This window comes from Cebidichthys violaceus, unplaced genomic scaffold (genome assembly GCF_023349555.1).
Source record: "Cebidichthys violaceus isolate CVI_PGR_0920_01 unplaced genomic scaffold, fCebVio1.0.p SCAF_44, whole genome shotgun sequence".
NCBI classification, from domain to species: domain Eukaryota; kingdom Metazoa; phylum Chordata; class Actinopteri; order Perciformes; family Stichaeidae; genus Cebidichthys; species Cebidichthys violaceus.
The window spans coordinates 1,769,583-1,783,046 of record NW_027176639.1 but is presented as its reverse complement, the minus strand read 5'-3'; the positions used below and the strand labels follow the sequence as shown (position 1 = coordinate 1,783,046).

Below are 13,464 nucleotides of genomic sequence, written 5' to 3'. Positions count from 1 at the left end.
ACCAGACATGACAGTATCCCTCGCTTAAAATAAATGGGAACAAGACGTACAAATCATCTCCAGTGCCGACTTCTGGAACCAAATCTGTAAAAAATATCTTCTTCATATCCTCCAACAGAAACATCAACTCATTCAACACAAGGGTATTCACAGAGTACACTACACAGGGAAAAGAATGTTGAAATGGGATTCACAGACTCTGAAATTTGTCTGGATTGCACACAAAACACCACAAACACCTATATGCATGACTCATAAGACTGTACACTAACGAAGCAATTAAGTTGTGACATAGCGGACAACCTCTCTCATCCCACTCTGCTTACTTGGAGATACATCCAACATAAACAATGCATCCAATAGAATACTCTCATTAGCCCTAATCATCGGCAAGAAAACAATCCTCATTTTATTGATATATATAAATGACATGAAGGTAGCTTTATGAAGTGTCTGTCCTCACTAAATATGTATATCTGTGTGGAGTTTGCGTGTTCTCCCCGTGTCAGCGTGGGTTCTCTCCGGGTTCTCCGGTTTCCTCCCACAGTCCGAACACGTGTTTGAGTTTCGGGTAACTGATGAAGATGAAAGTAAAAATGCTATGTCACCAAACCAGCTGGCTTGCATACGTGGCAGCGAGAGAGTTGTGTGCCAGTAATCGTGGCACCTGTTGTTTGAAATGCTCTTTAACTTCCTCGTCAAGCGTTCACACTTCAGAGAAAAGAGAGGAGCAGAAATAGATAGTGGAGAGACCGGTCCAGACCGGTCCAGACCTCTGAACCTGCTCCGATCAACATCTTCCTGTCACGTCTTTCAGAGAGATCAGAACTTGGACTTGGATTACTTGTTTTTTTTCTCCTGCTCTTTTTAGCAGATATCATGGAAAGGCCTGGCGAATATCTTCCAAGAGTACCAGCACTGTGGCCTCCTAGTCCCATTGCGGACTACAACGTGGGATTCTACCAACCTCAACCCGGCGTCCAACCCAGTAAGAGATAAGAGACCTTATCTGTAGAATGCTCCTATAATCTCGAGTTATTCTGTCTCTTTCGTCCATGTGGGAGGAGCGTTTTGGCAGCGTGTAGTTAATTAAAACCGTTCTCAAGATAAATGTTGCCTCCTCACATCCAGATCAACCACTGCTAACCCGCACACTCACATCAGCTCAGATACATTTGTTCAGCGTCGGAGCTGTTAACAGCTGACGGGTGTCTCCCTCACAGCAGGGAACCAGGTGGTGGTGATGGTGATGCAGGCGCAGCCAACTGATGTTCCTGGACAGATGATGTGTCCTCACTGCCAAACCGTTATTGTCACTCAAATCGGGTACAGAAATGGCAAGTACACCTGGATGGTCTTTGGCCTACTAGCAGCCTTCATGTGAGTAGAGAACCCAACACACTAAGAGTCAAGTCCACTTCAAAAGTAACGTTTCCTCAAGTGCAGTCAACTCAAAACTCATGAGACCACTTTGAACCAATCACTGAGCCTACCTTCAGTTAACTGACGTTTCAAAAGCAGCAGAGGAACTATTTAAGTTGAACCTTGAAACCCTTCACAGTGAACACTGCCCCCCATGGCTGAGTATCACTGTGACTTCATGCTGATGCTCCACACAGGTGCTGGTTCTGCTGTTGTATCCCCTTCTGCGTGGATTCTTGCAAGGATGTGGCTCATTCCTGTCCCCACTGTCTCAACGTCCTGCACATCCATAAAAGAATGACATAACACCCAAAGACCGACTTTAACCGGGACTAATACACATCTGGACGGGAGCCAAACGTCTCCATGCTAACATCCATCAGACGAAGCAAAATACTTCAAATATCCACCGCTGATGAGGAGCAGATTAGAAGACCACGGAGAGCTCTCAGTGCGGCTGCAGTGTACTGATGTGAATGTGCGTCCTTATTCAGTGGGCTTTATGTCATGCATTTGTGACGACCCTGTCTGCCTGTTTGGCTGCTTTCCTTGCAGGTGTGGCAGAGTGGAGACACCTGAGGCATTAAACACTGGGCCTGTGAGCCAGTGCACCTTTATAAAAGCCTCTGGGTCCTCAGCTGGCTCTCTCTCTCCTACCCGAGACACCCACTCCCTTACACAGCTGAAGCTACTGCCTTCACATGTCTGTTACTTTATGTGTGTCTTTGATGTTCCTTTAAACCTAATAAAAAGCTGTTAAACTGCTTCATTGAACGCATCTCCCTCTTTTGTCATGGCCGTTCGTCCCGGTTTATGACGCATTCTATTCCATCTTATTTTCCTCTAGCTTACCATCCATGTCTTTAAATGATGGTAAGTATCACACATGACTTAAATTAAATCTGTCCACTGGATTCTGCAAATAGTCAAAATATTTCTGCATTACTAATTTCATGTTTATAGCATGTTGAATGTTTTTATTGAAGATATATTTAAAAATGAACATAGTCACAATTTGTGAGGCAAAAAGGTTTTCTACAATAATTCACTCTCTTAAAACCCACAATAATCATTTATTTAAATGTCTGTAATGCTATTAAAACATGCTTTAAAAGTTTAAAGCAGATACCTGTCAATAGAAATGTCATTTATCAAACATGACGCGTTCTCACATGTCATATGGGAGCATGAGGCTGCAGTTATCATGCATACTGTCTCAGGCTGGGATCACAGGAATACTTCATTTACAGCGCTGTTATTAACCTGCACTTTTCCTGCTATATGTCAAAACGGCTGCTGTGACAAAGGGTTGTCCTGTGATAAACTCTTTGTTTGTAGTTGTATGCTGTGTCTAATGGAGAAGACGCTGCATGCTCTGATCCAGTATCGGTGGTCTATAAACACACAGAAGAAGAGAAGGCGTCTCATGTTGTATGTGCTGCAGGTCCACACTGATGGTTTGTGGACGTCTAAGAGTTTCAGGACTCTCGCTGACATGCTGAGCCCTTTATGAACACTTTCCATAGGTCTGCATTTCTGCACACTTTGCCTGAGGCAATTACCCACAATTCATAGCATTATGACATTAAACCAGGGGGCAAACTCTGGTGCTGCATTCTCTCTACTGACCAGGAGGGGGCGACTTCCAATTGAATAGAAGTCTAGTCTAAAATGACTCTACTTCTCTCTTGAGTTATTCCCTCAGTAAACATTGTAAACATGAGTTTATGGTCTCAATCTCTAGTTTACAGTCCTCTTCAATACAGCATGATGTTCATTTAGTACATTATGCTCCATTTAGAGTCAAACAGACCATAAAGAGGGGATGCTTTAGGGCTTGGGGACTTGTATGTGGCCATGTGAGGAGCGACCCGTGGTGGGATGAAGACGGGATTATGGGATAGGCCGTACTTAACAAGGCCCTATTAGACTGTGGCCATAGTAACCACTGGATTACACAGACCAGGACTGCCTCCCTGAGGGACTGACTCCACCTCTGTCTTCTTTTGTCACACTGGATATCAGAGAGACGTCTGTGAGAGGAGAGCAGACATTCAGGTTCTCAGACCCAGATCTATTAAAAACCCTCGGACCCTCCTGAGACCCCCATCTGACTCATTGTGTTGTCTGTGATGAATGATGGTGAAGCGATAACCAGGGCTGCATTAACGATTGTGTTTCATTCTCCAGTAGTTTGATTTCTCAATATAATGAATGCATTGTTTGTGTGTAAGTTGTAAAAGAGGAATAGTTTGACGTTTCAGGAGCTGCTCTCGTTTCCTCTCTTGATGAGATTTAGATTGATTCCACGCGCTACCATAAACATGTAGCTATAGCCGCCGTTAGCTCAGCTTAGTTTTGCACAGAGTTGGAAACATTGAGCGACGGCAGGCTAACTTGTGTCACCTCACACTATCACAGCAGGATGGAAGTGAGCGCTCCTTTCCTCGGCTGTGACTGCTCCTGAGTTCGGCCTCTATCTGTCACTGAGCTCTGTCAGCATCAATCTCTCTCACACTGATCCAGATTGACTCGATTAGCTGCTAGTATGGCTGCTGTCATGTTTTTCCTCATGTCGTGTCGCTCTCTGAACCCACATGAAACCATCTCCAGGAGAGGAGATTACTCTGAAGGAAGACTCTGGTGACTCACGTCTTCGATGGTGTTATGTAACGCTCTGCTCCACAGGCTCACCTGTGTTCAGACTGACCATCTGCCCCTCTACGTCCAAAGCCCATCTTCACTCACGGACATGTCACTGCTGAAGACACCTCGAAAGACTAAAGCTGAATCTCCAGCTCTGTGCGTGAGGAAGAATTGTATAAGTGGTTTGAGGAAGACGTGGGAGGAGGAAGCAACACAGAGATGTGCAAACAAGTGACTAATACTGGATTGGCTGTGAATTAACATGCTTACTTCATTTCCTATTTAAACAGGTGCATCAGCAAATCATACTTCCCTTGCGTGGGAGCACAGAGGTAAAGCTGTAGACACCTCCGCAGACTCAGCGTGAAGCAGGAGAGAGAAACAGACGAGCAGACAGAATGAACAGAAAGAGGAGGACAGAGGGAGCGAGGGAGAAGAGTGTAAGAGAGACGGAGATATATTTGACTCTGTGGGTGTGTGAAGCATCAAGGCATGCATCATAATTGTGGATTCTTCTCGGAGCAGCCGGACGTTCTCGCTCTCACAAAGTGTGCTAAACAGTGGGAGCAGTGAGCCACATGAGAGATAACATGGAAAGCGTTTTGTTTCTGCTGCCTCGAGGACTTCACTAACAACTGGGATTATAAACATATATATATATATATACATATATATATAAATATATATATATATACTTGGACTATAGTTGAAAGGGTGCAGACTGGAAAATGATGACGCCCCTTCACTGTCAATAATCAAGACTTCAAGACCAGAATCTATCTGAGGTGAGTTTGACTGAAGAGTTGAATCCTTTGATGCCGTGGTGTTGTGTATGTGCGTGTGCTCCATCACTGTCCTCGTTAGGGACCAAGACGAGGTCCAGACCTTGACGGTGAGGACATCATCATCACCACTCACAGTTTGAGGGTGTTAACTTGGTATCGAGGTTAAAATAAGGCTTACGTTAGGGCCGGGGGGCTGCAGTCATGTCGACCACGGTCCTCACAAGTAAGTACAAACATTGTGCGTGTGTGTGTGTGTGTGTGTGTGTGTGTGTGTGTGTGTGTGTGTGTGTGGTGTGTGTGTGTGTGTGTGTGTGTGCTTTTGGGCGCTGAAACTCTACTTCTCAGTGTGTGATGTAATCAGCCCACGCTGCCTCCCGTTCCCATGGAAACTATTGCCCAGCGCTAAAAGCAGTTCTGTGCTATGAGTGCATGAGTGTGTGTGTGTGTGTGTGTGTGTGTGTGTGTGTGTGTGAGTGCATGAGTGTGTGTGTGTGTGTGTGTGTGTGTGTGAGTGCATGAGTGTGTGTGTGTGTGTGTGTGTGTGTGTGTGTGTGTGTGTGTGTGTGAGTGCATGTGTGTGTGTGTGTGTGTGTGTGTGTGTGTGTGTGTGTGTGTGTGTGTGTGTGTGTGTGTGTGTGTGAGACAGAAAAACACATCAATCTCTGATACTATTGGATGCTGTTTGTTAGCTCATGAAGGTACTGTATGTACTAACAGACAGTCATTGATCACGACCTCACCGCAGCATCACACCTCTCTCTGCACCGTTCTCTCCATCACTACCTCATGTTCTGCTCTGTGTCTCTAAGATGGCCGTCAGCCCGATCATCGTCTGCCTCCTGTCACTGATTGGCTATGGCTCGTCCCACCCGCCTCCTCCTCCGCGGGGGTGCAGCGTGGACGTGGACCCTCCGTACAGAGTGCTGTGTGACCTGGAGTCGGTCTGGGGTGTGGTTCTGGAGGCCGTGGCCTGCAGCGGTGGCCTGGCCTCTCTGGTCCTCGCTGTGCTCCTGTTAGTCAAGCTCCGCTTCATTTCTGACCCCGCCAGGCGCTCCGGCACGGGGCCCCTGCTCCTGCTCCTGGGCACGCTCCTCGGGCTCTTCTCCATCTCTCTGGCTTTCTTGGTGGGGAAGAACCAGGCGCTGTGCGTGGTCCGCAGGGCCTTCTGGGGGCCCCTCTTTGCTCTCTGCTTCTCCAGCTTGCTGGTGCAGGGCGTGAGGCTCAGGAGGCTGGTGGCTGGCGAGACGAGTCCTTCGGGCAGCTCCTTGGCTGCGCTGGGCCTGGCCCTGGCCTTGGTTCAGGGGATCATCTCTGCTGAATGGGTCTTGCTGACTGTAGTTAGGGAGGGTCACCCGGCCTGCGAGTATCCGCCTTTAGACTTTGCTCTGACATGCAGCTACACCCTGGGGCTGCTCCTCATAGCCATGGGGCTTTCTTTGGGGGTGGTGCTGTGTGGAGGAGAGATGGGGGCAGAGGGAGGAGGTGAAGAAGATAGAGAAGGAGAGAATGAAAAACGGAGGTGGAAGTGTAACGCCGTCTGGCTCTTCCTGTCCAGTCTGGCATCAGCATTGCTGTGGGTGGCTTGGCTGGGGTTCTATCTGTACGGCAGCCAGGCGCTGAGGGGGAAGGGGAAAGGGGAGCGGTCAGGAGGAGGAAAGAAGGATGCAAAGGTGTTGGATGAGCCGGCGCTGGCGGTGGCCCTGGTCATTCAGGGCTGGATCCTGCTGCTGTTCCACGCCATTCCGGAGGCGCACCTCTGTCTCCGGAACCCTCCAGCGTCCAACACGCAAGACTTCTTCGACACCAGCCACACGGCCCCTCCCCCGCATTTTGGAGACGAGCTCCCGGCACACTCGCACCGACCCTTCCCTGAAAACCAGGCTTTCTCCATGGAGGAGCACGGCGCAAGTAGGCTTATGTAATGCGTGTGTGTGTGTGTGTGTGTGTGTGTGTGTGTGTGTGTGTGTGTGTGTGTGTGTAACTGTGCATGTTTGTATAACAGAGATAAAGAATCTGTTTCAAAGGGAAAACATGTTGTTTTCAGCCCAGGCCTTACTTCAGCTCATTAGGTCGTCTTTCAACGTGATACAAATATCTTTGACATTTAGGTGTTTTAAGTCATCAGAACACTGTTGCCTGGCAACGTACAACAAAAAACAAACTTCTATGCAGTATGACATTTTTGAATAATGCCACACTGCAGTCACAGCTGTGCTTTGAGTCTGAGAGGTGATGGATGTGGCTCCTGTCAGCACTGAGAGCAGGGATGACATCATGTCTCAAGGGTCCATTTCTAAATGAACAAAAACTAAAACAAATCAAATTCCAACGAACTTAGATTAAATTACATTTTATTAAAATAATTAAACAACATAGATTGATTTTTGGTTTGAGACCAAGCAGTGGAGAGTTGTGCAAACTGTCATCTCTGTGCCATTGAATTGCCTGATTTGATTCAAAGTAACAAAATATGCTTTTAACACGTCATTATTGTTGCATTTCCCAAAACACTGATGCGATGAGGCACAGTATCTGTCCAAAAGTCCAAAAGTTAGGACAGACACGCCCCTTATCTTCAGGAGTGTCTCCTGACTCAGAGGAGATATTTCTACTTAAAGGATGTTTCGTTAATATTGCCTCAGTTCTCTCAGAGGAAAAGAAGATCTATAAAATATATAAAAAACATCTGAATATGCATAAAAACTGCTCAAACCCCTCTTGCATCACTAGATACATATATAGCTCTGTATGTTACAGACATGTTTGTGTTCACCCAACAGTCACATTGTGTCTTGAGCGTGTGCAGACTCAAACGAGGCTCATACGCTATATAATAATATAAGATAATAATTCTACATAAATACATTGAATCCATTGCACTGCAGACACACAGTGAAGATGACCACATGACGTAACACCATGAGTGCATTGATGATAGCGTGATGTAGGTTGGTGTACAGCAAAGTGTGGCTCTCTTTCACTTAGTGTACACAATCCAAAATCCAATCAATGCTTATGAAACGCTCATCCAACAGGCTTACAGGCAAACGTGTGAGTCACTCCACTGTGGTCGCTCTCCACGTTTATCTGAAGCCAAAGGCACAGATGAAGAGCTAAACCACGACGAAGCAGGATGAGCAGAGAGGAGGCAGCAGAGAGAGGATGCTGCAGGAACGCAGACGAGACGGAGAATATTGTTTTCTAGCAAAGAATGATGACTTTGAAAACAAAACCTGGGTTGACAGAAAAATAAATTTTCCTTTAAGGTTTGGAGGAAAAAATAACAATCTTCCCAAATGACAAAAAAAAAGAAATTCAGTCAATTCAGCACAGCAGCGCTCAATTGAACCCACTTGTAAATGTTGACTGTAACGCTATTCTGCCACAGTGTCACTGATAAATAGCTGACTCCTGGATCGATCAATGGAGGGAAATTCATGTGCCAATATTCTGTAATTTCCACTTGTGGCCACAGTGGCCGCTATTCAGCAAAATGAACTTAAATCAAAAATAACTCAACCTGTGTCCAAAATCACCACCGCTTCACTAAATACTGCACTATACTCATTGTGTGAAGTGTATTTGCTAAATGGTGCTCTAAAATATATCCACAGTGAAACTACAAACTAAAGTGCTGTAAATGGCTTGTATGCTACTTTATGCTAACAAGCCCACAATGCAATGCTCCACATTTTATAAATGTGAATATTACAGTGGTGCGACCCACAGCTGAACGCTCCACTTACTGCTCACTACAGAGTCAAGGTTGAATTAACACAACGTCACTTTAAATCATTCGGTCTGATTAGACATCAGGCTGACGGCGGCTGGAGTTGAGCAGACTGTGATGTGAGCTTCTACCCGTCACAGTGTTTTAAGCTGATTGGACCTTCAAGATTTTCGGACGCACTCTCCCTGATTCAGAAACACCTGGGAGGCACTAGAACTTTGTCAATGGAACAGATTAACAGGACTTTTACGACAAGGTCCCCAAACTCCATGTAGTCTATGAATAAGCCTGATAAACGTGTCATTCATCCAGCCCAACAAGGCATGCAGGGGAGTCAACTAAACACTGGAGAAGAGGTCCAATAACACTACAATAATACTACAATAATACTACAATAACACTACAATAATACTACAATAATACTACAATCACCTGTGAGGGTTCACTGTGGTGTGGACGGAGTCACCAAATGATTGTTATGATTATACTTCAACATTGAGTTTGATGCATTTATGCTTTGTATCAGTCATCTATCATATCTCCTGAAAGTAGAATAATTATGTTTGTTAGCGAGAGAGCTTTACCGTGTGTGTGTGTGTGTGTGTGTGTGTGTGTGTGTGTGTGTGTGTGTGTGTGTGTGTGCCTTGTCTGTCAGCTCTCCGGAGTGGAACATACCACGGCAGCCACGGGAGCATGCGTCCTGGCGTCGCCTTCAGAGGTCACGTCTACCAGCCCACTGAGATGGCTCTGGTCATGAACGGTGGAACAGTGAGTGTGGATGTGTGTGTTGTTGTTGTTGTTGTTGTTGTTGTTGCCTCATTTACTGAAGAACCAACCACAGGAGCAGTGTACTATAAACCACATGTGTGTCTCTCTCTTAGATGCCCACAGCCCCAGTTAACTACACCGGACGACGGTTGTGGTAACACGGGACCAGGCTGGACACTCGGGGGGTGACTGTGGATGTTCTGTTGCCTGAGAAGAAGAAGGAGATATTAAGGATCACATGTCACACAGGATGGATGTGATGGCAGTTTAAAACGTGTTTAATGTATTTGTGTTTGCGCACACATGTATGAATTTTACATTTTAAGAGCCTTTCTTAATAGTAAGTGTTCTGTGTTGCCTCTTTATCGGCAGGCTGGACACCAGAAAGGGAAGAGAAGGTGACGGAGCTTCCTCAGTTATGAGGGTCTTCATTGTAATATGTAAATAAATACACTGATGAGGAGTGTATAAGGAGGGCTAATGTTAATGTATATATATATATATATATATATATATATATATATATATAAGGTTCAATGTGGTTTGACCTGGAGAAAGGTCAACTGATGGTTTGAATGTAGTGAATTAAGCATTTTGTGTGAGCGGCTCTAAACCGATGCCGTTACTGATCAGTGATGGTTTGTTCGTAGAAACGACGCTTTCCTTTTCTTTCTATCTTGCGTCCAGCTACGACTAAAACAAAGTTTATGTAAATGACCTGCATTCGCCAACTAAGCTTGCTTGGCCTCTATATTGGTGCTGGACAGACCCAAAGGCCTCCGTGTGTTTGCATCCACGTCTCAGTTCTATCATCAGTGCACATCTGGCACATCTGGCCCTGTGTATTGATAGTTGTGATGCATTTAACAAAGCTTCATCTGCTGATTTAAAAGGCTAACATGCATTGGATGAATAGTTTTTAATAAGTGCATCATAAAAAGCCATTTAATACTGACATGCCTATTGTGCAGTAAGTTGTACTGCTGGAGGTTGTGATTTTGCACTTTATCTGTGGATGATTTGGGATGTATGATCATTTCAGATGCATGTAAGTGCAGTTTAAAGGTAATGTTTTTTGTCAAAATGACTTGTATTTTCAGTGTTTTCTAGACTTTTTATATAAATATGGAAGAGAAATAGCAGTTTTAGTATTGAGTTGCAAAGTTCATTCTTGACATTGGAGATAACAAAACCATCTGAAACATCTACAACTCCATGACAACTGGGCAAAATGTGCAGAGGACCTTGTTGTACGATTGAAAGCTCTGGAACAGCTACTAAATGGACCTTGAAGTTCGCCTGCTTTGCTGGCTTCTGATCATACTTGTATGGCAACATCTCATTATATTCTGGCATTCAGGATCCCTTTAAAATTCAACTTCCATCAAATATAGAGAAACATTTCGTCATCCATCACTGAGAATTCAACTGGAACACATTCAAATGCATGTATCCTGTTTTTATTTGTGACACAGCAACGTTCGGCTCCAAGACGGGACACTTTTCTAGTCGGCAGCTGCTGTTCAGATGAACTCTGAGGCAACTTCATCCTTCAAACTTCATCCTTCAAACTTCATCCTTCAAACTTCATCCTTCAAACTTCATCCTTGACTTGAGGGTTGCAGTGTTTTTATTTCCTGACCAGCTCTGAATTCACTCGAGGACGTTTAATCAGTCAGAGAACAGTCCCCATGTACATGTTGTGGCCATGTTTTTCTTGCTATAAGACTTAAATGATTTGCTTCTGTATACAAGTGTGCGCTCAGATAATGTACAGTGAAAATACTATGATCACAAGATGTCTCTGTATTAACCCTATATAACTGCATTTTAATCATGTAAATATTCCAAATGTAAAAACAGTATTTTCCTCTTCAGATGCTCTTATGATGCACTGTCTGTGCACTGCAGCGTAACATGAACGTCTGTAATGTGATTCGCACAAAGTGGCTAATACATCAGTGCATATAGTCTGTTCACTATCGTCTGTTCATTGAACTGATCTTTGTTCATCCTCCTGTTCTTACGGTACACTAACGGACCCACTGTACTGTAGACATCGGCCCCTTCATAGAGATGCAGCTATTCAATCAGCTGCTACACACACCTCCCACCGGGAGCACAGAGGGACACGCAAGACGTGACGCTGTTGTGTTTGTGTTCACACGTGGAGGCAGGGCACAACGCCTGCCGTCACGGGGATAACGTTGCAGATTTAAAAGAGAGTAGCTCACCCTTCACTTAAACCATGGGTTGAATGTCGTTTGTTTTTTGCTCTTCATTTTATGTTCAGTTAGTTCATATATCTATTTTTATTTATCTATTTGTTTAGTTGTTTGTAAATGTGACACACTCACTCCTTTTGCTGACTCACTGCAAGTGTGTAAATATATTGGTTCAATAAATAAAATGTAAAATCAACCACTAACTGATCAGGCTGTAGCGTTAGCCTAAATTAACATACAAATATTCACCAGTTACTACTTTAAGTAATAAAATATAAATTCATAGTTAAAAACTACAAACAAAAATAAAATAGAATATTTAATTTGAAAACGACTCTTATAGCTGTTGAATAAAGACTGGGACAGCTTGAGCTTTGGGGTATGGCGCATGCGCAGTGTAACTGGAGCTAGAAAGAATAAACGTAGAATAGACGGCGCTAGAAATAACGTGATGAACGCATTCTGAGAACAGCTGCTCTGACGTAACGTTTTGGGTACGCTCGTGCGCTAGCTCGTGCGGCCTAGGCTTCAGTGCGCAGGTGCTGTACCCCAATGAAATGACGCGTGACGTCCCCCCTATTCACTCTCCTTGGTACACTTCCCGCTTGTTGCTACGGACGCCTGGCTCGTCGTCAACAGGAAAGAGGAGAAACTACTTCCGGGTGAAGAATGTAAACTGGCGTCCACGTGAACTATCAAAGGGTACAAAGTAAGTAAATCTCTCATCGCGTTTACATTTCATAATACATATGAAACTATGAGACGACTGTCTCACCGTCCAGCTGAATGATTACTTTGTTTATTTACCTTTTAGCTGCTAGTTCACGTTAGCCGCTGTGAGCCGCTAGCTAGCATGGTTTAACGACAGAGTGCTCTCACTAAACACGGTCATTGTGTTCTGTCAGAGACCTGTTGTCACTCTGGATCTGATGCATCTGAAGTTGTCATCAGTCAACATGTCGTCATACAAGTGTAGGTGTCATGGACGCGTTAAGTCGCATACGAACAGCGGGACTGAAAGCGTGTTCGTTTTATGTTTCAGACGGAAGCCGATGAGGAAGTGATCTTTGTTTCCGAAAAGAGTGCACCTAAATCCAAAGAGATCACCGTTGACAAGGTACCGATGGTACCGATGCAAACAACATAAACACGAGCAAGGCAGCAGAATCCTCTAGGATTGAAACCAAAGCTCTACCCTGAATAACCGTGCACACCGGGTGTACTCTGTGACGGTGTGCTAACAACCGCACTACACCTAGAAGTTCACAGCCTGAGAACGGCATACATCATAAATGTACCTGTAACACAAAACTAAGCACGAGTGACTCTCGAGTAGTCCACAGTGTGATTAAATCAGTGGAACCTGCAGCAAAGTTCCACCTGACTTTGATTTGTCTCATGCAGACATGTAAGATCTGAGCTGTTAGATAGAAGAGTCTCACTGGTTTTGGTTCATTACTGAAGTGATGAACATTGAAGCGCTGCTCTGCTCTCCTGCAGGTGAAGCGTCTGGCCCTGCAGAGAGACATCGATCAACAGTCCCAGCCCAGGAAGCCAGCCACACCTCTGGTTAGTGTGTATTGCTCGGCTACTCACAGAGCCTATGAGCCTGTTTATGCTGATGGGTCCATTATCTAAAGGTTTTGTATTACAGTCATGTTATTTCTCTCACCAGATAAGCCAGGGCTTTGGTGCTGTGGAGGGGGGGGACATGAAGAAAGTCCCAGAAGGACGAGCCTCTGTGCCTGAACAGAAACATGTGTCCGTTGACGAGGGGAGCCAAGTGGATGTTAAAATAGAGAAGAAGAGCAAAAAGGTTGATGTAATTGTTATAGATGTAGATGGAGAGTCTTTGGATGAAAGTGGTGAACAGAAAGAGAAGAAGAAG

The 13,464-nt window shown here is 44.8% G+C and overlaps 3 protein-coding genes across 4 annotated transcripts in view; all 3 read left to right on the top strand.

Annotated features, from left to right (window-relative positions):
* Positions 1 to 774: 774 nt before the first annotated feature.
* LOC137886464 (LITAF domain-containing protein-like) lies at positions 775 to 2,089 on the top strand. Its single transcript, XM_068728926.1, has 3 exons — positions 775 to 988; positions 1,224 to 1,380; positions 1,620 to 2,089. The coding sequence occupies exons 1-3, from the start codon at positions 880 to 882 to the stop codon at positions 1,726 to 1,728; spliced, it is 375 nt and encodes a 124-aa protein (XP_068585027.1). The 5' UTR covers positions 775 to 879; the 3' UTR covers positions 1,729 to 2,089.
* A 2,071-nt stretch (positions 2,090 to 4,160) lies between these two features.
* On the top strand, positions 4,161 to 11,328 carry gprc5bb (G protein-coupled receptor, class C, group 5, member Bb). Its single transcript, XM_068728917.1, has 4 exons — positions 4,161 to 4,853; positions 5,663 to 6,761; positions 9,239 to 9,351; positions 9,465 to 11,328. The coding sequence occupies exons 2-4, from the start codon at positions 5,663 to 5,665 to the stop codon at positions 9,507 to 9,509; spliced, it is 1,257 nt and encodes a 418-aa protein (XP_068585018.1). The 5' UTR covers positions 4,161 to 4,853; the 3' UTR covers positions 9,510 to 11,328.
* Positions 11,329 to 12,163: 835 nt separating this feature from the next.
* Positions 12,164 to 13,464, top strand: part of knop1 (lysine-rich nucleolar protein 1) — a 4,228-nt gene continuing 2,927 nt past the window's right edge. The window contains exons 1-4 of one of the 2 annotated variants that reach the window (XM_068728915.1): positions 12,268 to 12,285; positions 12,619 to 12,693; positions 13,077 to 13,145; positions 13,252 to 13,464. The exon at positions 13,252 to 13,464 is cut by the window's right edge and continues 822 nt beyond it. In XM_068728915.1, the coding sequence (XP_068585016.1) occupies positions 13,288 to 13,464 (177 nt within the window). In that variant the 5' untranslated portion in view covers positions 12,268 to 12,285; positions 12,619 to 12,693; positions 13,077 to 13,145; positions 13,252 to 13,287. Of the gene's footprint in view, positions 12,286 to 12,618; positions 12,694 to 13,076; positions 13,146 to 13,251 lie in introns of both variants that reach the window. The other variant, XM_068728914.1, reaches the window with a different exon arrangement.

Coding starts and splice junctions, on each gene's coding strand:
- LOC137886464 (XM_068728926.1), top strand. CDS start 880: ATGGAAAGGCCTGGCGAATATCTTCCAAGAGTACCAGCACTGTGGCCT. Junction 989..1,223: donor TCAACCCGGCGTCCAACCCA/GTAAGAGATAAG, acceptor TCTCCCTCACAG/CAGGGAACCAGGTGGTGGTG. Junction 1,381..1,619: donor GGCCTACTAGCAGCCTTCAT/GTGAGTAGAGAA, acceptor TGCTCCACACAG/GTGCTGGTTCTGCTGTTGTA.
- gprc5bb (XM_068728917.1), top strand. CDS start 5,663: ATGGCCGTCAGCCCGATCATCGTCTGCCTCCTGTCACTGATTGGCTAT. Junction 6,762..9,238: donor CATGGAGGAGCACGGCGCAA/GTAGGCTTATGT, acceptor CTTGTCTGTCAG/CTCTCCGGAGTGGAACATAC. Junction 9,352..9,464: donor TGGTCATGAACGGTGGAACA/GTGAGTGTGGAT, acceptor TCTCTCTCTTAG/ATGCCCACAGCCCCAGTTAA.